This window comes from Medicago truncatula, chromosome 8 (assembly GCF_003473485.1).
Source record: "Medicago truncatula cultivar Jemalong A17 chromosome 8, MtrunA17r5.0-ANR, whole genome shotgun sequence".
NCBI lineage: Eukaryota > Viridiplantae > Streptophyta > Magnoliopsida > Fabales > Fabaceae > Medicago > Medicago truncatula.
The window spans coordinates 26,824,788-26,851,213 of NC_053049.1; the positions used below are offsets into that span (position 1 = coordinate 26,824,788).

General features: G+C 35.6%; 2 protein-coding genes and 1 long non-coding RNA gene across 3 annotated transcripts; all 3 read right to left on the reverse strand.

The window, feature by feature from the left end:
* Positions 1–643: 643 nt before the first annotated feature.
* On the reverse strand, positions 644–7,995 carry LOC25502748 (DNA ligase 1). The gene is made up of 17 exons (XM_024771981.2): positions 7,217–7,995; positions 4,886–4,999; positions 4,607–4,712; positions 4,407–4,519; positions 3,973–4,203; positions 3,795–3,889; positions 3,170–3,257; positions 2,830–2,961; positions 2,482–2,594; positions 2,182–2,277; positions 2,044–2,105; positions 1,787–1,858; positions 1,621–1,694; positions 1,480–1,536; positions 1,167–1,244; positions 977–1,054; positions 644–724 (listed from the first exon to the last, which is right to left on the reverse strand). The coding sequence occupies exons 1-17, from the start codon at positions 7,784–7,786 to the stop codon at positions 662–664; spliced, it is 2,142 nt and encodes a 713-aa protein (XP_024627749.1). The 5' UTR covers positions 7,787–7,995; the 3' UTR covers positions 644–661.
* Positions 7,996–16,416: 8,421 nt separating this feature from the next.
* Positions 16,417–18,315, reverse strand: LOC120577683 (uncharacterized). The gene is made up of 2 exons (XR_005643649.1): positions 18,061–18,315; positions 16,417–16,716 (listed from the first exon to the last, which is right to left on the reverse strand). It is a non-coding gene; the product is annotated as an uncharacterized lncRNA (long non-coding RNA).
* A 5,410-nt stretch (positions 18,316–23,725) lies between these two features.
* Positions 23,726–24,877, reverse strand: LOC112417384 (uncharacterized). Its single transcript, XM_024772996.2, has one exon. It carries the CDS (start codon positions 24,875–24,877, stop codon positions 23,726–23,728), a length of 1,152 nt encoding a protein of 383 aa, XP_024628764.2.
* Between the last annotated feature and the right edge of the window lie 1,549 nt (positions 24,878–26,426).

The following is a 26,426-nucleotide window of genomic DNA, read 5'->3' on the forward strand; positions in this document are numbered from 1 at the left end:
AAGCTTGAGATTGTGTAGTTAGATAAAAGCACGGTGAGAGGCAAATTCAACGTGGTAACAAACACACGCTTAGTAAATTGTGGACAATGTTAAGTTAATTTCATGCATTGTAAATTACACTTATTTGTGCAACTTGTGTGGTATTTTCACTCATATATGGTAATACATACACTCATCATCTTGATGAAACACAAGTTAATATAACGAAAGTTTTAATGAAATGAGTTCTTTACAAGGGCTAACAAGTAAACCAGTCCTGTTCAAATAAATTAATAAATTAAAAAAAATATCGGAAAAATAAAAACATAAAATAAGTTGAACCAATGGTAAGAACTTTCAATGAGAATAAAAAATTAGGTTCACAAATAAAAATATTTAGGGGGGGCTTAAATAAAAGCGTAGAGTTGAATATGTCATTTTCTGTGTATCCTTTACAGAAATCATTGAACCTTGTATTTTTTTCTCCATTAAATTTCTTAAGTTCAATCTTATCTTCAGAGTGAAGTCCATGGAGCAGTATCATTAGATATTGATAGAGCTATCTACATCTTCAGAAAGAAAACTCATTAAAACAATTTATTAATGCAAGACAAAAGATACAAGATACACAAGACATGTACCATGGAATCATATTTACCTTACTTTGTCCCTTGATCATAGCTCAATTTTTCTTCTTGGATTTGTCCGGGTGATTGTGTTTTTGAGCATTATACATTTCAGCAATCTGAGAACAAGTGAAAAAAGCATGTCCAAATAATTCAATTTTCAATTTCGTACGTCACTCTTTTTCGATGCGTGTCTGGTATCACGGTGACTTTGCCGAGATTATGGTGAAGTCAATTTGTAAAAGTTACACTCAATAGCTTATGCAAAATGACAGGTTCATGGTAATTTCGGCAAAATCACTGTGACACCAAACATACAATCAATCTCCTTTTCATATATTGTAAGTCGGATGATGAAGATTGTAATTTACCCGCTCAGATGACGTGGCCTGTTCAGGAGCTTTATCAGGCCGGAATCGAACAAGACGTGGCATTCGAAGAGATATTCCCTTCATAGAGAAATGTAAATGTAAAAATATCACCAGTAAAATTCAAAAAGCTATAATCATCAATTAAGCAGAATTCCCTTACGGGGCATCATCAAATCATTGTTTCTAATACCTTATTCGAATGTACTTTCCCCACTGCAGCTTGGTAATCAGGGCTAATGGTCAGGTCTGAAACTTTCACCTCCCACACCTATGAAATAAGACATGACACAGCTATTGTAAAAAAGTAATATATGCATGATACGGAAACAAGGGTGGGAAAAGGTGACACCGCTGGCATGAGCCTACCGCATATGGTACAAGAGGCGGGATCACACCATGCTAGACCTATTTCGTGCTTAGGTCAGAATTCCCGATGAAAGAATCCGAGTATAAGGTAAAGCAAAATGAATGAAATTGCCATGAAAAGTCGAGATTATTCCTACCTCACTGGCTTCAAACCAGACATCAGGTTTATCTTTTTCTGCATGTTTATAGCATGCCTGAAATGAAAGGAGCAATTCCAATAACTTAATTAAATATTGAGCATCATTCAAAAGGTTTAGAAAGGAACAAGAGGAAGGAACCTTTGGTTTCGGAATGAGATTAGTGCGGAGCCTAGCGGAACTTTCTTCAAGATCTTCATCTTTGAATCCAGTTCCTACACATCATAACAGATTATTACTATATTAGAGATGATTAACTTTATATGCAAGAAACAACGGAGTAGCAACTTAAATCAAGAACACTCACCTGTCTTAGAAATAGTTTGAAATTCTTGTGTATCGACGTCATAACAAGCGAGGAGAAAGGAACCGTATACTCCTACAAGATATCATGCCACAAATTCATTTCAACCCACTTTGAGGCAAAGGCTTATAACAGTAATTTACAAAAAAATCGCCCACTGGCATAGCCTTATCAGATGCAAATGAGAAATTGAAGGGAAATGCCTTAAAACTAACAACAAATAGGCATGACACGTTAGAGAGTATGAATCGTGAGACCACCTGCTCGTTTTCCTTGACCATGGAAAGCGCCGATCGGTACCAAATCTAGTGTGTCCCCTATACTGCAAACTAGGACCAATTAATATATAGAAATCTATTAATAAAATTATAAAATAAATACAAATATGGCATCCTCACGTTTTCATATAATCTTTCTTCAGTTTTAGCCAGTTCCGTTCGGAAGGTTGATATGTAGAATCTTTGTCTAATGTTTTAAAAATTAGTCCCTCACAGCTGGAAATCAAGAAACAAGCCAAATGATAAATTATCTAGTTAAAATTAATGAAAGAGACACCAGGCGTGAAAAGACCTGTGAAAATTATATATACCAAAGTAAAGAGCATACTGAATTATGTTTATATGATGCATATTTTTAACTGAAATTGTGAAGTTTCTATCTTCATAAATTTAAATTAAACTGGAAGAATCAGTTAAGACCTTGCATCAACAGATTTGTCAAGAAACTTCTGTATTTCCTTAGCATCGTTTGATATTAATGACATTGAAAACTGCAGAAATCCTGATTCCTCTTCAAATGAGGCATAGAGATGCTACAGACAGAAAAAAAACAATGCCCTCATCAAGATAGAGTTCTTCGTTACATAAACAGTATATGCTATTCAATGAATCATTGTTTTGGAACATTAACATTTGATGATAAACAGCATAAAAGAGATCCAATTGGCCTGCCTCATTCGGAAACTCACAAAATCTTTAATAATGTTTTGCAATTCCTCTTATATATAATAATGATATGAAAGTATTGGTAGGGAAAAGATAATTTACCTTTCTACGGATTTTCAGGTTTTCTTCAAGAAGTGCTTGGCCATTAAGATGCAACAAATCAAAAGGAAATACACAGACATCAACCTTTATGTTACTCACGGCTACATCTTTTCTTGCCCGAGTACTAAGCACCTATCAAGATCTTAGGTTATAATATATGCAATCTCAATTCTTCAAGAAAAATAACAGTAATTGGAAAATTGAATCCCCGAGATAGGTAAAACAACACTTACATTAAAGTATAAAAGAATTTTATTTTGATTGACTGCCAATATAAAAGTTCGGAGAACTAAATAATGTATTGAAACATGTAAAAGTAAAAAATCATCACTAGGATTACCTGCATAGGAAGGATTCTCTGTTTTTTACGATCATATGCAACAATTTCACAGTCTAGAACAAACGATGACACATTTTTTTTCTTTAACCTGATAATTTACAACAAATATCAGAAAGAAGGAAGTTGAAAATATTGTACTGGGAAGCAACTGAAGTCCTTACCTCAATATAATCATATTCTAAGACGCAATATAAAAAACGTCTAAAAAATATTTTAGATATTCTTTTATTTAAAATACATCCTAAAAATATCTCAACACGTCATTACTGTACGATAAAATATATGTTAGACTAGCGTATCTTAAACTATCTTGTAGGATTGGTTTGCATTATTTGTTATATTTCATTTCATAAGGCGTTACACCGGTTAATTAAGATTGTAGTCCAGTATGACTATATATGATTAGTGATTCGGCAGTTGTAATTAAAATTAGCATACCCTTCATATCATATTAATATAATATTTGTTATTTTGAACATTCCTTTTCATGCCTTTACACCTGAAGGGTATAAAATCAACAATTCCGTGTAATGCAGCTTCATGTTGTTAAGAAAATGATCATAACTGGAACAAAAAGATGTTACAGATCACATATATATTTAATATTCTTAATTCAGTTTTTTACCTTGAAACTGCAGCGACAACATCGGGAAACTTCCCAGTGTTACGTTCTGAGCTTCTACTGTAAATCTCTACCGAGCCATTCTCCTTGTAATGTATCTGTGGCAATAATGCAAATTTTAATGCATAGAATAAGCATAAAGAATATATGTCTGAAGGGAAACTTGACTAAGAAGCATCACCTGAGCACGTTCTCCATCGTATTTGTATTCACAAATCAACTCTGCATTCCGTAACTTATTCAGAGCTTCAGATACACTTGTGATTTTTTCTGACAGCATAGGCTCAACCGGAATACCAGGAGTAAAGTTACAAGTCTTTGCAAGTAGCCATACACCATCAGTAAGCATTGCAGATATTATTTTGTCATAATCAGGGAGAACAGAATAGGCCTGTTTGACAATCTTTGTAGCCTGATGCAAAAAGAAACCGGAAGTGAAAAAAAGAGTCTCTTCGAGTAAAAGTTGGTATCATCACTATAATGCACCGACAATGATAATGCACAGACACCATTTTCATAGAAGATCCCAATCTGAAACTTTTAGAGATGATGCACCTCAAAGGTTTAAAGCCGAAACAAATATTTCAGATTTCCTAATCTCATTAGATGGCTTACCTCTTCTAAAGGAGACTGAATTCCAGGAGGCGGTTTAGAATGTTCTTCAGTGTACACTGCAGCTTGGCCCAATGCAGATAAGAGAGTCTGCTCGGCATATCCAATTCGCAACTCTTTCTAGAAAACAAATGCAAGAAGTACTTAACACCCACCAGATTAAACCATAAAAGTACAAATTCATAAACGGAACTGATAAACACTCACCAGTAGTAAACGGACTAGATATAAAGGTTCACAGTCAGTCGAAGCATGAAGAAGCGATTTAATAAGATTATTTTTCTTCTTTTGACTGTCCTTTCCAGATTCCTGTACACATTCATCCAATGCAAATTTGTATCAAACTCTAGCTCTCAACAAAATATTGTTAAAAAACTTAATTACATTAGTCTTTCCTTCTCTATCATGATGCTGACCAAGTTTATCAACATCGACGATGCATGCCAAATAGAGACGAACAAATTTAAAGATGAATAACTTACCTTGGCAATAAGGTGAAAGGTATTGAAAACCTTGGTAATAGTCAATGCATCAGACTTCTGCAGCGTCTGAGACAAATGGCTAGCTTGAGCAACTAACCCCAAATCACCTAATTTCTGCCACACAAGTACCAAACAGAAGAACCAAAATAGAAATTAATATTACATTGTTGGAAGAAAATAACTTATGCACGTTAGTCCCGTTCAAGAAAGTCACATGTAGTGTCAAATACTTACATCAGTCCTAGAAAAAGGAAAGCATCCTAATTTCATTCTAATCTCTCATAATCATGCTTCAGTCGGTCATTGTAGTCCTTAGCTGACTTCCTATTTTAAATTATTTATTCGGACCTCTGACAGCGTCAACAAACATCCTATTTTCAGTTAGTGTATGTTTGGTTTCAATTTAGGAGGGATCAAAATTGATTCTAGAGATTCTATAATTGATTTTAGCATGTTTGGATGATTTAAATGAGAATTGAGTTTACTTGTAGAATTGATTCTAATTGAGTGTATTTTTGGTTCTACGGTGAGAAAAATTAATTGAGCGAATTGATTCAGGCTAAAATTGAGTTGTAGGTAAAGTAGTTTATGTTTGGATACTTTCATGTTAAAATCATAAGCTACTATTTCAATCTTCAACTAGAATATTTTACTGTTTCTGTTGACCGTGTATTAGCTTCTGTTTTATAGATACATGGCAAGGCATTTGTTTTGGTCAAATGTGCCTATAGGCGTGAGCCATTGTGGCTATTGTAGTATCTTTTTAAGGGACCTTAGTACAGCTTGTGCAAGGTGCTTCTAATTTTAATAAAATATACTGTTTCTGATCGACATCCACACAAGAAGTGGCGGAAGCGAGGGAAAGAGCGATGCAAAATTACACACCAAAGCTGGCCAAAAACAAGACAGTCCAGCCAAACACAGCATGACAGCAGCCATATCACAGCAAAAGCCAGAAATGCAAAATGAGCTGCCAAACCAGAAAAAACACGCCTAACAGAAGAGGCCTAAAACAGCAGCAGGCTGCATGACAGCACCCATACAGCTTCAGAAAAACACCTCCGACCGGCTCCTATCTCCTTAAACAATCTCCCGGGTCCCAGCACCATTCATAAAACAGCAAGTGCAGATTTAAGAAGATGTAAGAACCATTTCCATGCGAATACCTGAATTTCTTCCACCACTTCGTCCACCCGCTTTGTGACCTCATTAAATATCTTCTTGTTTCTAACTCTCCAAAGCACCCAAATGGTGGCGTGCCGAATAAGCCAAAACCCCTTTCTAAGCCTCTTATTTCTTGCCGCTTCGAACCAACATTCTAAGTGATAAAACAGATTGTGAGGGATTATAAATTGAACTCCAAGCCACCCCAAAATCTTCGTCTACACCCTATACGCGAAGTCACAATGTAAAAACAAATTTAATGATGTTTCCACCTCTCCTTCACACCACACACAGTCTGTCGCCACCAAAGGGTCAATAATCTTACGAGTTGCAAGGTTTTTTTGGGTAGGAATGCGGTCCCAAAGCAACTTCCAAGAAAAGGCCACCACCTTAGAAGGTGTTGGACTCTTCCAGAGGTACCTAAACACCCTTTCCTCCACCTCCCCAAAACCTCCACCAAACCCATAACACCCTCCAATATTTTATAGGCCGTTTTAACCGTGAAACTACCGCACTCTTCCGGTATAATCAATTATAGAACAGATTCGAACCAACATTCATAAAACAAGCAAGTGCAGATTTAAGACATCAAGTGTAATCAATTATAGAGGAAAAATCAATTTTGCACTAGAGAAACCAAACATATCAAAATCAATTCTACACCCCGAGAATCAATTTCGCCTCTTCCAAAAGTGGAACCAAACATAAACTCAAGTTGGAATTTGTAACTTTTGGCTTCTACCGACTCTTCCAAAAGTGGAACCAAACATAAACTAAAGCTGGAATTTGTAACTTTTGACTTCTACAATTGATTTTACCCTTAATTTTATTGTTAAATCCCCTTTTACATAAATGCCTTCAAGCATAAATCACTTTACATTCAAATCACTTTTATCCATCTATAATCAATTCTACAAAATCAATTTAATCAAAATCAATTCTCAAAACCAAACACATGCTTAGTCTTGCTAAGGTGTCGAATACGATGACTAACAAAAACATAAACGACAGAATTTAAAGTTGTTTTCATTTTCTATTGGGATTGGTGTGATACGTAACATGCCATTTTCACATACTTATGCCATTTTCACATACTTGTTTTATCGTAATAACAATTGTATAGACCAAATAAAAACAAATACTCGAACAACAAAGGAACAAACCAACCTTATAGTGCTCCTTAACGTCTTTCTCAGTCCTTCCACATGCCTCAGCAAGTGTCTTAATAACAGCAGCTTTACCAACTCCCATTTCTAAACCTTGATACGGTGGAGCAATCCTGTTTGAAAATAGATACACAACTGGTAATAAATCACCAGGCGTAGTATGCATCACTGTCCTCAAGACATTACAACCAATATCCGACATCGCATTCCTCCCTTTCTCTTCCTTGATCATGTCAAACGCCAACGAGAGAAACAAAAACGGCACCGGTTCACCCTTCTTCCACCATGCAACCGAGCTATGATCAAACTCCGACGGTGTCTTCTTCAAAAGTGAAATCCGTTTCTTCACTTCAACAACATTGGTGGAAGAGGACGAAGAAGATGGAGAAGAAGTCGAAGAAGTTGATGTTTGGTGAGGAAGCTTGATAGGAGATTCAGTATCAGGGTTTTTGGGAGGAATAGGGCTGTTGAGTGGTTGAAAGAATGTACGTATGCTTTTGGAGGGAGTGGATTGAAGGTGATGAGTTTTGGTTTTCTTGAGAGGAGGTTGGTTTTTCTTGGCGCCGGACATGATAACGTCGAATACGGAGTGGAGGAGGCTGCCGTAGGGGTGAAGCTTTGCTGTGGATACAACCCTAAACAAAGCCAGGACGACTATGTAACGTTTTCGCGGGGTTAGGGTTTCACTGAGAGATTTCTACCTAAAAGCTATTTTTTTTTTTTTGTCAGCAATATAGTGGCCTGAATAAGTGGGTTGTCTGACGTTCAAACTCTGGCCCCTGCATATAATAATAATAATGCATTGTCCTACCAACTGAGGGACATTTTACCTTGGACTCCTACGCTTAAACTTTCACCCTTACAAACCATATAAAATTCCAATTTTACCCCTTTTATCATTTGACTTCACCCCACAAATTTGTATACAGTTAAGATTTCCAAAACTTTAGACATTACACCCCACTAAAATTATGGAAAACTTCTCCATGTGTTTCGGTTTACTATTTTGCTCTGCAATTGAAAATGGAATTGAGTAATTTTGGAGATTAATTTCATCTAGATATGGAATTGAGTAATTTTGGAGATTAATTTCATCTAGATATGGAATTGAGTAGTTTTGAACTATATAGGATCACAATTTTTTCTGTTCATGGCATCCTTCGTTATTTTTTGTTTGGTTAAATTATTATAAAAAAATTATTTAAGGGTATATTTGGGATAAAAAAAGTTAGCCAATAGGTGACATAATTATCTCACCTTTCCCATCAAAGATACTTGAATTACACTCTCCTCCCCTCTTATGTTAAAATATACACTTCTCTACCCTCTTATTCAAAACATATTATAAAATATTTCACTTCCCACCCTTGAGAGAAGCTTGAATTACATTCTCCTCCCCCCTATTATGTTAAAATCTACGTTTTAATCCCTCATAATTTTTTATTTATTTATAATAATCTAACAACAAAATAATCTAACACACTTCATAGAAAAATAGCAATGCGAGTTCATTTTTATATAATCAAATTTTGAATACATATCTTTCTCTAATTTTTAATCACAATTTCATTAACATATGGTTTTAAACTCTATTATAAAATATGAAACAACACAAAAGAAAATTAAAATATGTAAAAAATTTCTAAAGTCGATTAAGTATGGTTATTTAAAAGTGAATTTCATACTCTAAATTATAAAATTAATAGCAAAATATTTAAATTTAATTGTCATTGACATTTAGATTATAAAGAAACGAAATTCTATTTTTTAAATGGTGATTCAAAATTAATATATATTATAAAAATATTTATTTAGATTAAAATGTAGTATAAATTTAATTATTAAGGGAGGGGGTTGTAATTCAAGCATCTTAGAGGACAGAGGAGTATAAATTTTACTTTTCAAGGGATGAAAGTATATATTTTAACCTAAGAAGGGAAAGAAATGTAATTCAAACATCTTTGAAGGGAGAGGAGTATAGTTTACTCTTTTTATTATTGTTAAGATATAATTTTATCTTGAATAGCCTAATTTTAGTTGCATAATGTGTGAGCTAAAAGAAAGGAACCTTTCAAAAGAAAAAAAAACACACATGTGTGAGCTAAGGAACATTGAAGGAGATTTAATTTGGAGGTTTTGGGTTCAATCCACGAAATCTAACATTTTCCTCTTCTCTAACGTTTGAATATTTTTTTGAGACATCTCTTACATTTCAATAAAACCTAATTTTTGGCTCATTTTGTCAAAAAAAAACCCTAATAATTTGCCTAATAAAAAGAACAAAGAAAACAACACAAAGGTAAAATGAATGATTGAAACAAATGTTTCTCAATAAATCGGTTATTATTAATTATCTACTAATTATTTAATGATTTTAAATAAAAACTATTTAAAATTTGTTTAGAAGACTAATCATTTTAAATTTGAGTAGCAAGATCAATTTTTGAAAATATATAACGAAAAATAAACATGGAAGTAATTTCAATAGTTTATTTTAAAATAAATGGAAACGTGAAATAAAATGATCTGGCAGTAGACAATATGGCTTGCTAGTTTTCTTTAGGTATATATATGATGACATTGGTTTTTGAAATTTTCATTATGAATATAACTGGTACTTTTACCCGTGCTACCGCCTGGGACACCAACAATGGAGAAACTGATATATTGCAATATGATCTATTACATCGAAAATAGGATTCAATATTTTATGTCCTTAGATCACACACCCGTGCGTCGTATGGGCAAGATATATGTCAAATATATTAATGTCATGAATTGATATAGATAAATTAGTTGGTGTGTTTTCCTTTGTCATGTGTCCAACACTACCCTTTTGAATGGTTTTGAGCTGCCCCCCACCTCTTTTACTACTCGTGGAACTTCCACCATAAATACCAATAGAGTTTTTTTTTGTTTTTTCCATTTTGTCTTTATGTGGGCCACCTTTGCTTGCTGCATTATCACCATTCCTAGGCCTCTTATTTTTCTTTATCACAATCTTTTCAGCTTGAAAATTTCTAGCACGATCATGGACATTAACATGCATATTTCCATCTAAGTTGTTACCATTTTCTTCATTAAGCTCATTAATGCGAGATCGGAGATTTTTAAAATTTAATCCGTTATTACTTCTTCCAACTCCGCTAGCTTTATTGCTCCTTTTCCTTCTCTCAACCTTGATCCAATCACCATGGAGATAATTTGGCTCCTCATTAATTTCCAAATTAACGGTTTTTTCCGAGATTTCAGCTATCTCGTATCCTTGATTTCCGCCTTGCTGTTTACCGCTTTCTGCCACCGTCTCTCTCTCGTTAACAGGTTCTGGACATGCGTATTCCGCCGCTTCAGTAGCCGTCGTAGCTTCTGGTTTTTTCTTAATGGAACAGTCCTTCATAATATGACCATAACAGCCACAGTGAGTGCAAATATTGTGCAATCCCTCATATTGGACATGATACCACTCACCATTGATTCCCACTCTTCCCACAACAGGCTTTGTGAGATCAACTTCCACGCAAATTCTCGCAAATCTCCCTCTTGCCACTCTTAACGTATGGAGATCAACTTTCACAGGTGATCCGACCATGGACGCGAGGGTCCATAGTAGGCTCTCATCATAATAAACAAGATTCAAACTAGGGATACGAATCCATACCATTGTTTTATCAATCTTCGCGGTGGCCGCATTAAACGTATTAGTCCATTGTCGCACGGCTAAGTAGTGGTCGAATATCATCCACGGATCCCCATTGATAACCTTAGTCTTGTCTTCCTCCCCATCAAACTTCACCATGAAGAAGGCATTTCCCACATCCATAAGATCTATTTTTCCATTTAAGTTCCAAATAGCTTCAAGTTTACTCTTCATGATATTGTATCCTAGAGTTTTGCCGAGAAGCTTAACTATTAATGCATCCTTCCATGGTAAACTAAGTTCCTCCATAACCTTTTCTTGCACGTGCAACATAGGAAGGAGACGGTTTCCCTTGACGAGTTCTATTTTAGCCAGATTGCAAGCCACAAGATCAACCCGTTCCCGTGTAAGGATAGATTGCGTACCCAACACCTTGTCTCTGAAGGACACCCTCGTTGTCTTGTTTGTATCCTTCTGTTCATTGGTTTTTTCTGTCTCCATTGTATTGCTGCCTCCATCTTTGTCTGGTGGCTCCGGTGGTTTGTTTTGGCTTGACGGCGACGGCCGTACAGTCGTGAAAGTGAATGTCATAGAGATAAAAACCCTAGCAGAGCTTTTTGTGAACCTCACATGACTACATGACTACATTAGATATTGCTCCTAAGATGAAGACTTTGTCCAACAAAATCACAGGAGCTGACAACAATAAAAATGATAGGATTGGGGAGAATGGTAATAATTTAATGGACCAACCCAAGCCTCCCGACCCTACTTCAGATATAGCCAATTCGCAGGAGGACAACGATACTCACAAACTTGAGCTGGGAAGTATTGTCAAGCCGGATTTGGAGGTATCAATGGGCTCAACCCATGATACTACAATGGAGTTAAACTGATGATGCACATCAATTTCATGTATCCTTTAATTTCCATTATTATTATTATTATTATTTTAATGATTATATTTTCTTGGAATTGTAGAGGTGCTCAAGGAATGAATTTCCGAAGAGCATTTAAAAATTTCTGCAGGAAAAATAGAGTTGATATGGTGGCTTTACAGGAACCTCGTTGTAGTGGTGATGTTGCTCGCAAAGCTATAAAAAATTTGGGCTTCAAGAATTATTTGGTTTCTGAAGCAAGGGGTTTCTCTGGTGGTATTTGGCTACTTTGGAACAGGATGGATATTCAAGTCGAGCTTTTAATTAAGAACTTTCATTTTCTTCATGTTCGAGTTAAAGAGAGAGATGTTGAACCTTGGCTCCTTACTGTGGTTTATGCTAGCCCTCGTGAAAATGAGAGAGAAGATACATGGAATCAACTAAAGATGCTTAGTGGAAATATTCAAGATCCTTGGTTAATGATGGGTGATTACAATGAGATTGCTAGTCCGAATGAAAAAAAAGGAGGGGCCCCAGTTGATTTGAGAAGATGCGTTCATTTCAATAATTGGATTAATGAGTGTAACTTAATGGATGTCAATACAACTGGTACTAAATTTACTTGGAGGGGTCCAAAGTGGAATGGGCATGATAGAGTTTTTAAAAAGCTTGATCGGGTCCTCTGTAATGTGGCTTGGAGATTAAAATTTCACGAAGGCTTTGCTAAAGTACTCCCTAGAGTTCAATCTGATCATCATCCTATCTTGGTGCTTATGGATGGTAGTCCGCACAATGGGGGTAATCGTCCTTTCAGGTTTGAGGCTGCCTGGTTAACTCACATAAGCTTTCATACTTTTTTAAATAACAAGTGGATTAGAGGTAGAGATTTTCTAAACCTTCTGCATGATTTGACTCCTAACTTAAAGGAATGGAACCAAGAGGTTTTTGGCAACATTTTCAAAAGGAAAAGGGAGTTATTATCTAGATTGAATGGTATCCAGAATAGTCCTAGATATGGCTACAGCAATTTCCTTGATTCTTTGGAGAAAGATTTACAAAACCAACTTGCGACTACTTTGTATCAAGAGGAGTGCTTGTGGTTTCAGAAGTCGCGCAGTCAATGGATAGCTGATGGAGATCGTAATACGAAGTACTACCACTCTCAAACCATTGTTAGAAGAAGGAAAAACAAAATTTTGACTCTTCGAGACAATGAAGGGGGTTGGGTTGATGACCCCGATCATCTAAAAAACATTGTGCGTGATTACTATGTTAATTTGTTCAAGGAAGAAAATCCTATCAGAGATCCGATCATTTCTTGGAATACTTATCCGACACTTGAGGAACATCATGATAGTTTGAGTGCACATGTTCAAATTAATGAATGTAAAAGAGCTCTTTTTGACATGAATCCTCACAAGGCGCCGGGAGAGGATGGGTACCCCGCTATATTTTTTCAAAAATGTTAGGACACAGTTGCTGATTCTATATACCAGTTTGTGAACCAGGTTTGGGTTACCCCTTCTCTTATATCTTCTATTAATAATACTCTCATTGTGATGATCCCTAAGATTGATAAACCTGAATTTGTCTCTCAATTTAGACCGATTGCTTTATGTAATGTTATTTATAAGATAATTTCTAAGGTTATTGTCAACAGAATCAAGCCATTGCTTGATGGTATTATTTCTCCATATCAGTCCAGTTTTATTCCAGGTAGAAGTATCCACCATAATATTATTGTGGCTCAGGAGATGGTACATTCCATGGCCAGAATGAAAGGCAACAAGATGTTCATGTCTATCAAAATTGACCTAGAAAAAGCTTATGATCGCATCAATTGGAATTTTGTGGAGAATTGCTTGGAGGATTGTAAATTCCCTCCTAATCTCATTCAAATTATACGTGATTGCATATCTTCGCCTAGTTACAAAATTTTGTGGAATGGGGATAAAACTGACACGTTCACTCCAACTAGAGGAATTCGTCAAGGAGATCCTCTCTCCCCTTACCTTTTTGTTATTTGCATGGAGAGATTATCTCATATCATTTCCGACCGGGTGGAAGCTCAGTATTGGAAACCAATGCGGGCAGGTAGGTATGGCCCTCAAATTTCTCACCTTCTTTTTGCTGACGATCTTCTTCTTTTTGCAGAGGCTTCTATTGAGCAGGCACATTGTGTGATGCATTGTTTGGATATGTTTTGTCAAGCTTCTGGGCAGCGTATTAATGGCCAAAAGACTCAAATTTTTTTCTCAAAAAATGTGGACAACCAGCTCCGTCAGGATATTTTGCAACACACAGGTTTCACTCAAGCTAATAGTTTAGGCAGGTATCTTGGAGCTAACATAGCTCCAGGAAGAACTTCTAGGGGAAATTTCAGCCACATCATCAACAAAATTCAGAATAGACTTAGTGGATGGAAGCAACAATGTTTGAGTCTTGCGGGCAGAATTACTCTTTCCAAGTCTGTCCTTAGTTCTATTCCTTATTATCATATGCAGTATGCTAAGCTACCTAAAACTCTTTGCAGTGAGATGGAAAAAATCCAAAGAGGTTTTGTTTGGGGGGATACAGAACATACCCGCAAAGCTCATTTGATTAGTTGGGATACCTGTTGTTTACCCAAGAAGGAGGGGGGTCTTGGATTTAAAAGGCCTCTTTTGATGAATGAGGCTTTCCTCATGAAAATCCTATGGAACCTTATTAACAAGCCTAATGACCTTTGGTGCAGGGTGTTGTATAGTAAGTATGGGAGAAATAATGATTTGAAGATAACTATAAACTCTCAACCTTATGATTCTCCTTTATGGAAAGCTCTTACTAGGGTGTGGGATGATTTTCAAAGAAACATCATCTGGCAAATAGGAGATGGTAATAGTGTCAATTTCTGGTTGGATAAGTGGGGTCCAAACAACAATTCCCTCATTTCTCTAGCGACAAATTCGTATGTGGATACCACTCTTCTAGTTAGGGATGTGATGAGTTCTTCTGGTAATTGGGATCAAAATTTCCTTTTTGATAACTTGCCTAACAACATAGTTGAAAAGGTGTTAGCTCTCCCTGCACCTTCTAGTGGTGATGGTCTTGACATTATTGGTTGGGGAGGCACGAGTACGCGACAATTCTCAGTCAAAAGTGCTTACGACATGAAAGACGGAAATCATGCTAATACCGGAGGGGATTGGAAAAGTTTGTGGAATTGGAAGGGTCCGCAACGAATTCAAACCTTCATTTGGTTGGTTGCTCATGATCGCATTTTAACTAATTACCGTCGAAGTAGATGGGGTGTTGGCATATCCCCAATTTGTCCTTCTTGTGGGAGTGAGGATGAGACTACTCTTCATGTACTCAGAGACTGCACTTATGCAACCGAGGTATGGATCAGACTTGTACCTTCAAATTGTATAACTGACTTTTTTTCCTTTGATTGCAGGGATTGGGTTTTTACAAACCTCAATAAGCGTCAAAACAGAGATCTCAACTCTAAGTGGAAGACAACTTTCATGTCTACTTGCTGGTATATTTGGAAATGGCGGAACAAGACAGTCTTCGAGGAAAATTTCCAGAGACCAGAGAATCCCACAAGTATCATCCAAAAGTTTACTAGTGATATTGAAGATTGTACACTTAATCATTTTCAAATGGATCTTCGACACACTGAAACAATTTATATTGGCTGGAAATATCCTCAAGAGGGATGGATCAAACTCAATTGTGATGGAGCTTGCAAAGAGAATGGAGATCGCTCGGGTTGTGGAGGTTTACTTCGGGATGCTAATGGTAGATGGATCAAAGGTTTTGTCCGCAAGATTGGCGCGTGTGATGCTCTTCATGCAGAGATGTGGGGTATGTACCTTGGTCTAGAGTTGGCTTGGAGGGACGGTATTTCTCAGCTTTGCGTTGAAAGTGATTCAAAATTGCTTATTGACATGATAACAAATAATTGCAAGATGAATGGGACAATCCCTGTGCTCATTCGGCGTATTCAAAATATTTTGAATCGTAATTGGCGGATTCAGGTTCATCACACTTTGAGAGAAGGCAACAGAAGTGCTGATTGGCTTGCCAACTTCAGCCTTACCATGGATTCATGGAATTTTACTATTTTGGAGACCCCTCCTAGTGAGCTCAATAGTCTCCTCTTTGATGACATCTCTGGTGCTTGTATGCCTAGAAATGTTCGTGTAATTGTTTAGTTTTCTCTTTTGGGCTTCGGCCCTCTCTTGTACCAAAAAAAAAAAAAAAGATATAGATAAAATTACCTTTAAGAATCTAATTCAAAAACAATGTATAGTAAATAACACATAAAAACACTATTAAATAACTAACATGATCCATAATTCGATAGAAGTTCAGATTGTAAAATCTCACTCTAAATTTGTATCTAACTGAGTTTGAAGAGTTGGTAGGTTTGAATAGAAGCTAGCGTTAAGACTTTTTGTTTTCTAAAAAAATTGACCTTTTATCATCAAGTTAGTAGATCCAACTTTTAGAGTTATCTTTGTAGAGTGGTTGGATGCAAGAATATCAAATCCCAAAAATCATACACTTTAGAGATTTCTTATGAAGCTTTCTGTTTACCTCATCCTTGTAAGTTTGCATTTGTTTGATTGTAAAAAAATAATCAAGTTTGCATTCAAACCTAGCTATTTGATGGAAAATTAACAGTACTAATGAAAGAAGTATGGAGACGGCATAATTGTGCCAACACTACCAATTACAATACTCATTACAACTTTTCACAAATTGTTATACTACAAATCTTTGTCATAGTAAATATCAACATAAGTCCCCTAAAGCTGTTTTAACGATCATCAAATCTCTACCACTTCCATCAACATATGCCATAAAGTGTACTTTCTTGTCTGTTGAAGTGTTTAGCGCTTCCAATTCCTTTATGCATATTCTTGGTTGAGATACCTATAATTTTGAAGGCATGTTGGTGCCACACCAGTCTGGAACGTGTATAAATACACGCCACATCTGCCAAATCATGTGCAACAAAAGAATAGCTCTACCAACGATTCGATATACAAAATCAATCTAAATTAGCTACACAAAGTAATGCTCCTTAAAAAATCATAAAACCAAGCAAAGAAAGAACTTTCAAACAGTGGTTGATACCTTACAGCAAATTGATCAAAATGGCCAAAATAGACTCAAAATCCCAATATTTACTTTTTACTTACAACTCAAAACAAACTGATATAATTGCAACTTGCAATCAACATACATTTATAGTGCACTGCAGAATATGTGATCCTTGATTTTACAAAGACTTTAATTGTTAGATTGATAAATTGTCTTCTTGCTGTTCAATTTCACATTTCTACAACATTTAAAATAACTACCAACAGGGGCACATTTATTTCAATTAAGCATAGAAAAATAAAAGACACTTGTTGTCTTAAATGGATATGGAATGAGCCATGCTTGGTCCAACTGAGTTGTTCAAAATCCATAGCATATGATCTTTGATAAATCTATGAAGTGATGAATAACCTTTATAACAAAGAAAAAAATTGTAGATTTTTTAAAAAAAAAATTGTAGACGAAAGAGAGTGATTATTGATTAACCTTTATCAGTTGACTTACATTGATAAAATTACAATCAACAAATAGTTCCAAACTTATACTCACAAATAAAGCATGCAATTAGCAGCCCCAAGCAGTTCTTCAATAGCCATGTACTATGTCCTAAATTTGCTTTCTTGACGTGTTGCTCACAACAATTAACCCACTAAGGTTTTTAACTTATTTTTGTAAGGATTACCTATACTTGACACTACATAAAATTTAAATGAACATTATAAAAAGACAACATGAAATACAGTAGTTATGAAGTAGCAGTAATAGAAACCCAAGATGATAAGAAACAATCCCAACATTACTTGGCGCCAAAATTAATTAGTTTTAGGATTTGCAAAGTCATTAGCAATGTTAATTATAAGATTAGATATAAGTATGATTTTCATTTTTTTGTCTCGTCTACTTTGCTTTCCCATAGTTTCTTCTTCCTATTCAAACCAAAGCAAAAAATCAAAAATCAAAATCATACATTTTTAGAAAGAGCCAGACTTGTTCTTCACATAATTCGAATGATATTTTATCAATAAATAAAACCCCAAAAATTGAAGTAGTTTAACGTTAATTCAAATGAAACAAAAACAAACCAAACCCATAATTTCAATTGCAAAATTTATAAAAAAAAGATAGCATACGACTGCAAATAAAACAAATTAATTACACATGATTGACAAAAAAAGGATTAACAAACTGAGTACATAGAGAAATAGTTAAAGAGAAAGAAACTTCATAAAACATCACCTTCTCATCGAATGTTTATATGGTTGAACAAACAAATTTTCTCCTTCTATTGATGATATTAGCAGCAACTCTTGGATGATCTGTTAACTTGGGTTTTGCAGTAACTCTTTTGAAAAGATAATGTGAAAAAACAGAGAGAGGCAGAGAAGTAGAGAACATTCAAGAAGGTTAATGAAGAATCAAAGGTGTGGGCTATGTTGAGAGAGGGAGAGAATGTACACGCTGATTTTTTTCCTTGGAGAGTTATTAGGTGAATGAAATGGTGCATTGGAACAATGTACCACATTAATGGTTATTTGAAACAATTATAATATGGCTTTGGAAACATACAAAATGATGGGGTGAGAAAATCTCATTCAAATTTGAAGGAACATTGATCGATTAGGGACATAGATTAACGGTTGTGATGCAGTTGGCACCCAAAGCAAGTGAGATGAGGGTCTGATATATTTAATGGAATGTGTGGAGATCTGTTATGATGCAAATCAACGGCCAACATTACTTGGCGCCAAAACTAATTAGGTTTAGGGTTTGCAAAGTCATTAGCAATGTTAATTAAGATTAGATATAAGTATGATTTGTTTTTGATGTTAACACTTTGGTCTCTAGATGAAGGGTCCCCCGTTAATTAGAGTTTGGTCACTAGATAAGTACAGACCAAGTAATAGTTATCCCATTCATGCACCATGGATATTAATGAATATTTATTTTTAATAATGCATTTTTTTTTTTAACAAATCAAACGGTGAAGCCGCCCGCACAAGGTAAGCAGGGGAGGCAACCCGAAAAATATTTACACAGTTAAGGTGCTACAAAAAGCACTAGCCAAAGATTGAGGAATAAAAATTACATAAGAACAACCATACAAAGAATGGGTTGTCTCCACCAGTCGTGGTAACTATAAACAAAAGTTACCTGTTTCGATTTCAACCATAAGAATGAATTCAACTTTACTTTTTCAATGAGAGTAAAGGGAGTAGAAACCGTGTTATGAAAAATTCAGTTATTCCTCTCCTTCCAAATCACCCAAACAGTTGCAAACCAAATAATCCTGAAAAATAAGTGTGAAAATAACGGCATGCCCGCCATCTTGGTGAATTGAGGATAATGATGTCGAAGCTCACTGGCAGACACGGAAGATATACCTAACCAGTTGAGAACATAATACCAAAGCTTGCCTGAAAATTTGCAATGAAGAAAAATATTTGTTGCTAATTTGGTGGAAGTGCACCCCTCGACACAGGTTGTGCCATTTGAATAAAGAATGCCTCGATACACCAAATCATCTTTAGTAGGAAGTCTATTGCGAAGCAGACGCCACACCAAAAGAGACACCTTAGCTGGAACGTGCTTGTGCCAAACATCATCAACCCGAGTTCTATCCACCAAGTCACCTGTACTAGTAATGAAACGATATGCTCCCCACACAGTGTAGTCATATACAAGGTTTAGCAGCCACCACCATGTGTCGTGAACGTTATCCTGCAAAACAATGCATGTAATAACAAAGAACACTCTGTCACCGACTCCTCCTCCCACGCGAACAAACGACGTCTCCACTCCCACACCCCTCCCTCCGACCCCCAACCTAACCTCCACATATCCCCCACCGTACTCTCTTTGGCCACCGTAAATTGTACACATATATTTCTTCATTTTTTTAGTGTATCAAATCCCAATCAACAATATAGATGGAGACTATAAATTGTACGTACAAGTATTGTAGTGTAACCCTAAAAAAAGTATTGTAGTGTAAATAACATAACGTCCATACATGAGTTATTTTATTAATTAATTAGTAAAAGACCCGTGTATTCATACATGTCGTCAGGGATGGCAATGGGTACCAAATGGGTAGGGTACTACAATGCCCGTCCTCATACCCGCATTTATAAAAAATACCCGTACCCGTGCCCGTACCTTCGTGGGCAACAACTTTAGTCCCCTTCCTCATACCCTATGGGTACTTAAGTGTCCATACCCGCACCCATTACCCGCACTTTAACTATGGAAAAACAAAAAAAAACATCACAAATGAAATAAAACTACGATCTCAATTTTTTAAAATTAACTCATAAAATAACATGAACCGTGATATTTAGTCAAATAGAAAACATCCGAAATATTCCTAAAAAATTATACACCGGCATGATGGAGTTGTTATTGTATTAAGCAGTTGTTTGATTTAAGTTTAGGTTTAGGCTTAAATAGCTAAATTAATTAATTAATTATACATAAAAAATAAATAAATAATTTATGATATTATATAAATATGTATATGCGGGTCTGTGGGTCTGGGCAGTATAGTATCCTTACCCGTGCCCATATCCATTTAATTTTGTGGGTATTACCCGTACCCGTGCCCAGATCCATAAAAGCGGGGTTTTACCCTACCCATTGTGGATATTTTTTGCGGGTATTCATTGGGTCTGGGTCCAATTGCCATCCCGTGTAACATTATGGTAATTATATAAAAAATTATAGATAAAATTATCGGCATTAATGTAACATTTTTATTAAAAAAAATTATATGCAAAAAGTTATGATGTTATAAAATCTGCATTTTGCTATCTAAAAATTTATTTCGCTAATATGCTATCTTTTTAAGAGGTTGCTAATGTGCCATCTAAATAATTAATCACTGTCTACCAAAAAATAATAATAATTTATCATTGTGTCAACAATTTTTTTTTCGTCAAGTAGCTTAGTGGCTAAAGCTCACATAATTTAATTATGGAAAAGTGGGGTGTCCAGGGTTCGAACCCCAACCCCTACATATAATATGTAATATCCCTACCAACTGAAATTGTGTCTAACAAATTCTAATAATTATTCAAAAGGACTGTTCCTATTCACTTAAAAAAAAAGAAAAAAAAAAGGAGTTGTATCCATCCCAATCTCTCTGGGCGAATGTATACATGTAACTTTCTGGACTTTGGGGTGGCGGCTTTCCCTAAATAGTAATATCACACTTAAATTTTGGATTACCACGATCTTTTCCTTTGGGAATCACAGATAAATTGATTTCTTTCCTCTTTATTCCCATTGCCAAAAACGGACCCCTACTCCATTGACAAAATTGATTTCTTTCTTGATTCTCAACGAATTCTCGTTGAATTCGGACAAAATCTTTAGTAAGACCGGGAATTAACATTTAAGTACCATCCATCCTCAAGAATGATTCACTTAAACTGTATAACTTTTTTTTTTATCGAGGTTTGAACCTCGGACCTTGAATATATTTTTTTATTTGACAAAAATAAACGATATTCATTCATTCAAATTGATAGAGTACATCGATACAATACAAATCCAAATTCGCTAAAAAAAAAGGATGAATCTGTGAACAAACTCACAACATCCATGTTAATAGCATAAAATGGCAAAGTACATATGCCTACAAATATGACTAATATGACTATATTCATATATCCGGAATACTCATGTCTCTGGATCTGCAACGTTGACGACGCCAAAGTCATTGTCATTGATCGGATTTGCACTTGCTCAAAACTAATCTTTCAACCTGATTCAAATAAACACCAAACTAAGACGGGAAATTAAAAACACACCGCACAAAGACGAGAAATCAAAACAAACAGAGTCGTTCAGAGACGACGAAATCACAAAAACAAACGAAAGAAAACAGAAAATATGTTAAATCACTTATTGAATTAGGATATAAGGAAAAACAATTCGGATGGATGATTTTTGGGTCAAAATTGACCATAAATCACCCCTCTAAAAAGAAGAAGAAGAAAAGGGTGACAACTAGGATTTGAGAATGAGAGAAGAGAGAGAGATGAAGGAAGAGATCCGGTCTCTTATTTTATGATTGTCCGGTCTTATTATCAGTTTTTAAATTAAAAAGATACAATTCCGGACCTTGCATATATTATGCATTGTTTTATCAACTGAGTTAAGCGATAAACGGTATAACTTTTTAACTCCTTACAAGAATGATCCATTTAAATAGCATAAGTTTTATTTTTGCATTCTCGTACCAAAAAACAAAAACAAAAAATCATGAGTATGTGCACATTGTAGGCAGCGAAATGGATAAATTGGGAAACACCTTAAATTGTATTAAACTACATTTATTTGAGACAGATTGATTTATTGTTGACATTGGGGATTATCAGTCGATACTGCTTAAATAACATACCATAAAATAAAGAGAAGCATTATTGCTTTAAATTGTGAAAAGAATATTTCACAACATGAGATGGAAAACGCCGGCTAGTGTTTGGGGGGTGGATCTGGGTATGTTATTGGGTCTTTACCTTTTGATAGGGGTGTACGTCTTGATCCACCCTTTCTGATTGGAGTTGAGAGCTTCTCAAATGGGGGAATTGGTATCGAGCTTAGACCCGATGGAACAAGTCTTTCGATGTCATAGTTAAAGGGTGAATTTGGTGTTGTTATTGGGTCACGACCTTTTGATAGGGGTGTACGCCTTGATTCACCCCTTCTGCTTCTGGTTGTGGTTGGGGGCTTCTGAATTGGGGGAAATTTTATTGCGGTTGGACCCGTTGGAACAAGTCTTTTGATGTCATAGTTAAGCCCGTAGTTTTGTGTTGACCGCTTATCTATTGTTGAGGGTCCCAAGCCTGGATCCGGTGGTGAATTTGTTAGAGGTGTACGTCTTGATCCACCTCGAAGGCTTCGTCCACCTCCTTTGATTTCATAATTTCTAAGAATATCACCAATAGCAGTAGAAACGAATAAGAATGATATAACACCAACCAAACAAACCTTTGAAATTTCCATCTCACTAAAGTTTGAGTTTTAGTAGGACAAAATCATGTATAAATATCAAACTTTGTAGGTTTATTTTGGTATCCATTAATTATGCCATTATTATGGTCAAAAGAATAAAAAAAAAGTTTGTCATTCGTTCCATTTAAGAAGGTCTATGAATTTTAGTAAAACAGTTAAAATTCGATTACAATACCTTTTTTTACTATTTTTTATTCTCTCCTTTCCATTTAGGTCCAAATTTTTTAGTAAAAAAAGTCAAGATTCATTAACAATATTTTTATATTTTTTTTTATTCTTTTCCTTCTTTTTTCATTTTATTCTTTCCAATACATAAATGCTTTTCTATATATAATTTTATTTTGGAAAAAATAATGGTGTATCAAAGTCTTTTTCAAAGCATCGTATCATATTTTAATTTTAACATATATATTTTTTTTCAATAAATTTAATTTTAACATACACTACTACATTTCTTTTTAAGGAACATATAGTACTACATGACATGAGCTACACACCCCAAAGATGAACCAATAAATCCAGTGTGGCACTTGGGCTGACGTGCTTCCAGCTAGATGCTTGCTACCTGCACCCCATCATTATAACACCACACTCACATTGCAAACTATGAAACTACACACATCAGACTCTCGTTAATGGGAAAAATGACTAAATTATATCAGAGATACTTTAAGTTTGCGGTTTATAATAGATAGATCCTTTAAATTATTTTGGTTACACATAAGTACTTTAAATTTGTAAAAATTTTCAATTTAATCATTATGTTAACCAAACATTAAAAAAACAATTATGTGACTGTTAAGTGTATGATGTGAGTTTAATGATATTAGTGTTTTTTTTTTTTTTTTGAACAAGGCAAAATGAAATTATATTACCATAAGCGATATCAATCTCTTAGCACAAGGTGTGCCAAAAGACCACTAACAACAAAACAAAGAGAACACACAGTAACAAAGTCAAGAGGAAACAACCTCCGGTGATTAGCCAAAGCCCAAACAAACCATAGGACTTGACCACCACATCTGAGTTCCAAAACAAAAGTGGCATTTTTAGCCTTCAACCACGCTAAAGATAACAACTTAATTTTATCAAGTAATCTAGGAACCTCGGTAATCACATTTTTAAACAAACGAATATTACGCTCATTCCAAATCACCCAAGATGTCAGAAGCCATAATAACTGAAGAAAAGACCTCCTAACTTTGCCGAAACCTGAAAAACTAGTGAACTGCACAAAGTGATGAGAAATAGTGTTGGAGTCAACCCCAACACAACCTATCCAGTGCCGCACCTGCTCCCATAAAACCGCAAAAGACAGGCAAGAAAGAAATAAGTGATCTGCTGTCTCAATCATACCACACCCTGCCACACACAAAGCAGTGTCTAACTGTAAGATACCACATGCTGCCAAATTTGCTCTCGTCGGTAACCGATCCCTAATGAGACGCCAAGCGAAGATTGAAATCTTCAAAGGAACCTGATGATGCCAAACCAAATCCAAAGCACTATCCCTGTTGGGATTGACAGTCGCTGTAAGGACCTTATAAGCACCTCGAACTGTGAAACCTCCAATGGTGTCAGGAAGCCAAACCCAAGAATCTGAAATATTAGGAAACAAAGAAACATCAAGCAGTAATGCTCTACACTCCTCTAATAAAACCTCCTCCCACGCCCACAACCTCCGCCTCCGCCTCCAACTCCACCCCTCCCCACCTCGCAACAACCTCAAGGAAAACATGTTAGCTACAGAAATATCTTTGTTCATAGCTAAATCAAACAACCTCGGAAACAACTCTCTAAGAGGCGCTCGGCCACACCACCAGTGCTGCCAAAACAACGTATCGGTCCCATCGCCCACCTTCCTACGCACACTATCACCAAACCAACTACCCCCTACACCACCATCCCCATCTCGAATCCTCCCTACCTCCCTCCACCAAGAAGAACAACTCCGGCCCCCCAACTCCAACCTCCCACCAACCTTGCCATAACGGGCGACAAGAACACTATACCACAAACCTACTCTATCGACCAACATCCTCCAACACTATTTACCTAACAATGCAAAATTAAACTCCCTCAATCTCCTAACCCCCAACCCTCCAGACTTCTTTGAAGAACATAAAGTATTCCAACCTATCCAAGTAATTTTCTGATGGTCCTCACTCCCCCCCCCCCAAAAAAAAAATTATTCAACAAAGATTCAATGGAAGAGATTATACCTGATGGAGCTTTAAAGAAGGAAAGAGCATAGACAGGCAAAGAAGTCAGAACTGCTTTCAAGAGGACTAAGCGACCACCGAACGATAAAAACCGGCGATTCCAACCTAACAGTCTAGATTTAATTTTATTCACAACAGGGTCCCAAAACGACAAACGACACGGATTACCCCCAATAGGAAGACCAAGGTACATGAAAGGAATCTTGCCCACTTTACAATTCAACATTGAAGCCGCCTCAACCAACCAAGACTCAGAAATATTAACACCCACTAACAAACTTTTATTAAAATTCACCTTCAATCCCGACATGGTCTCAAAAATGACAAGAGTAGCACGGAGAGTCCGAACATTGGCCCAGCTTTTCTTACCTAACAACAAAGTATCGTCAGCAAATTGTAAATGAGAGACTTCCATCAGATTAACCGTCCCAACCGAGTACCCTGTAAACAAATGATTGTCGACCATAGCTTTCATCAAAATATTCAAACCCTCAACTGCCAGAAGGAACAAAAAAGGTGACAGAGGATCCCCCTGCCGGAGACCCCTCTTAAGCGGGAATTCGTGTATTTGGATAATAGAAATGATAGATGAATGATAAAAACTAATTATTTTGATAAGAGAAAGTCACATGTCATCAAAACTCATAATCATCATTAATGGAGAAACTATTCAACATCAAATCCTTGCATTCATTACCCAATTATGTTTTAAGAGAAATGATATTTATAAAACAATTTTGTGATAACTTTTATGACAATTTTCTCTATTGTATCCACATAATGTTTTTACTTTATCTCTCTATTGCTTTGACTTTAGTGTTAATACCTACTTCTCCTTTATAAATTTATGGTTGTCTCATAAGTTGTCAAACAAATAGTTGTTCAAATAACATACCTCTTGATCTAATTGCAAAAGTAAAAATGGATATCTCCCCAATAATACTTTGTTCTTTCCTTATTATAGTTTTTTTTTATTTTTTTATTTATGTTTGTCACAAATTATAAAAAATAATTATGTTATTTGAATAACTAATATATCTTGTCAATATTACAGTTTAAATAAATAAATTATTTAATGAATCAAAATAGTTTTTTTTTTTTTTTTTGCAATAGTGATCAGAGAGAGTATAATTTAGTATAGAAACTTCTAGTAGTGTTTAAAAATTTGAAACATGAATATTTTTTTAATAATTATTGGGTCGTATGAAATTGTGTAACTGATTTTATACTAGTGTGTTGACTCATGTCATGCACAGGGTATAGGTTAACTTCTCTTTTGTTTGATTAAAAAAACGATAAATTACATCAATACTGTTTTGATTTTAAGAGGGGTTATTCAAAATTTTAATCCTCTTAGCGGAACAA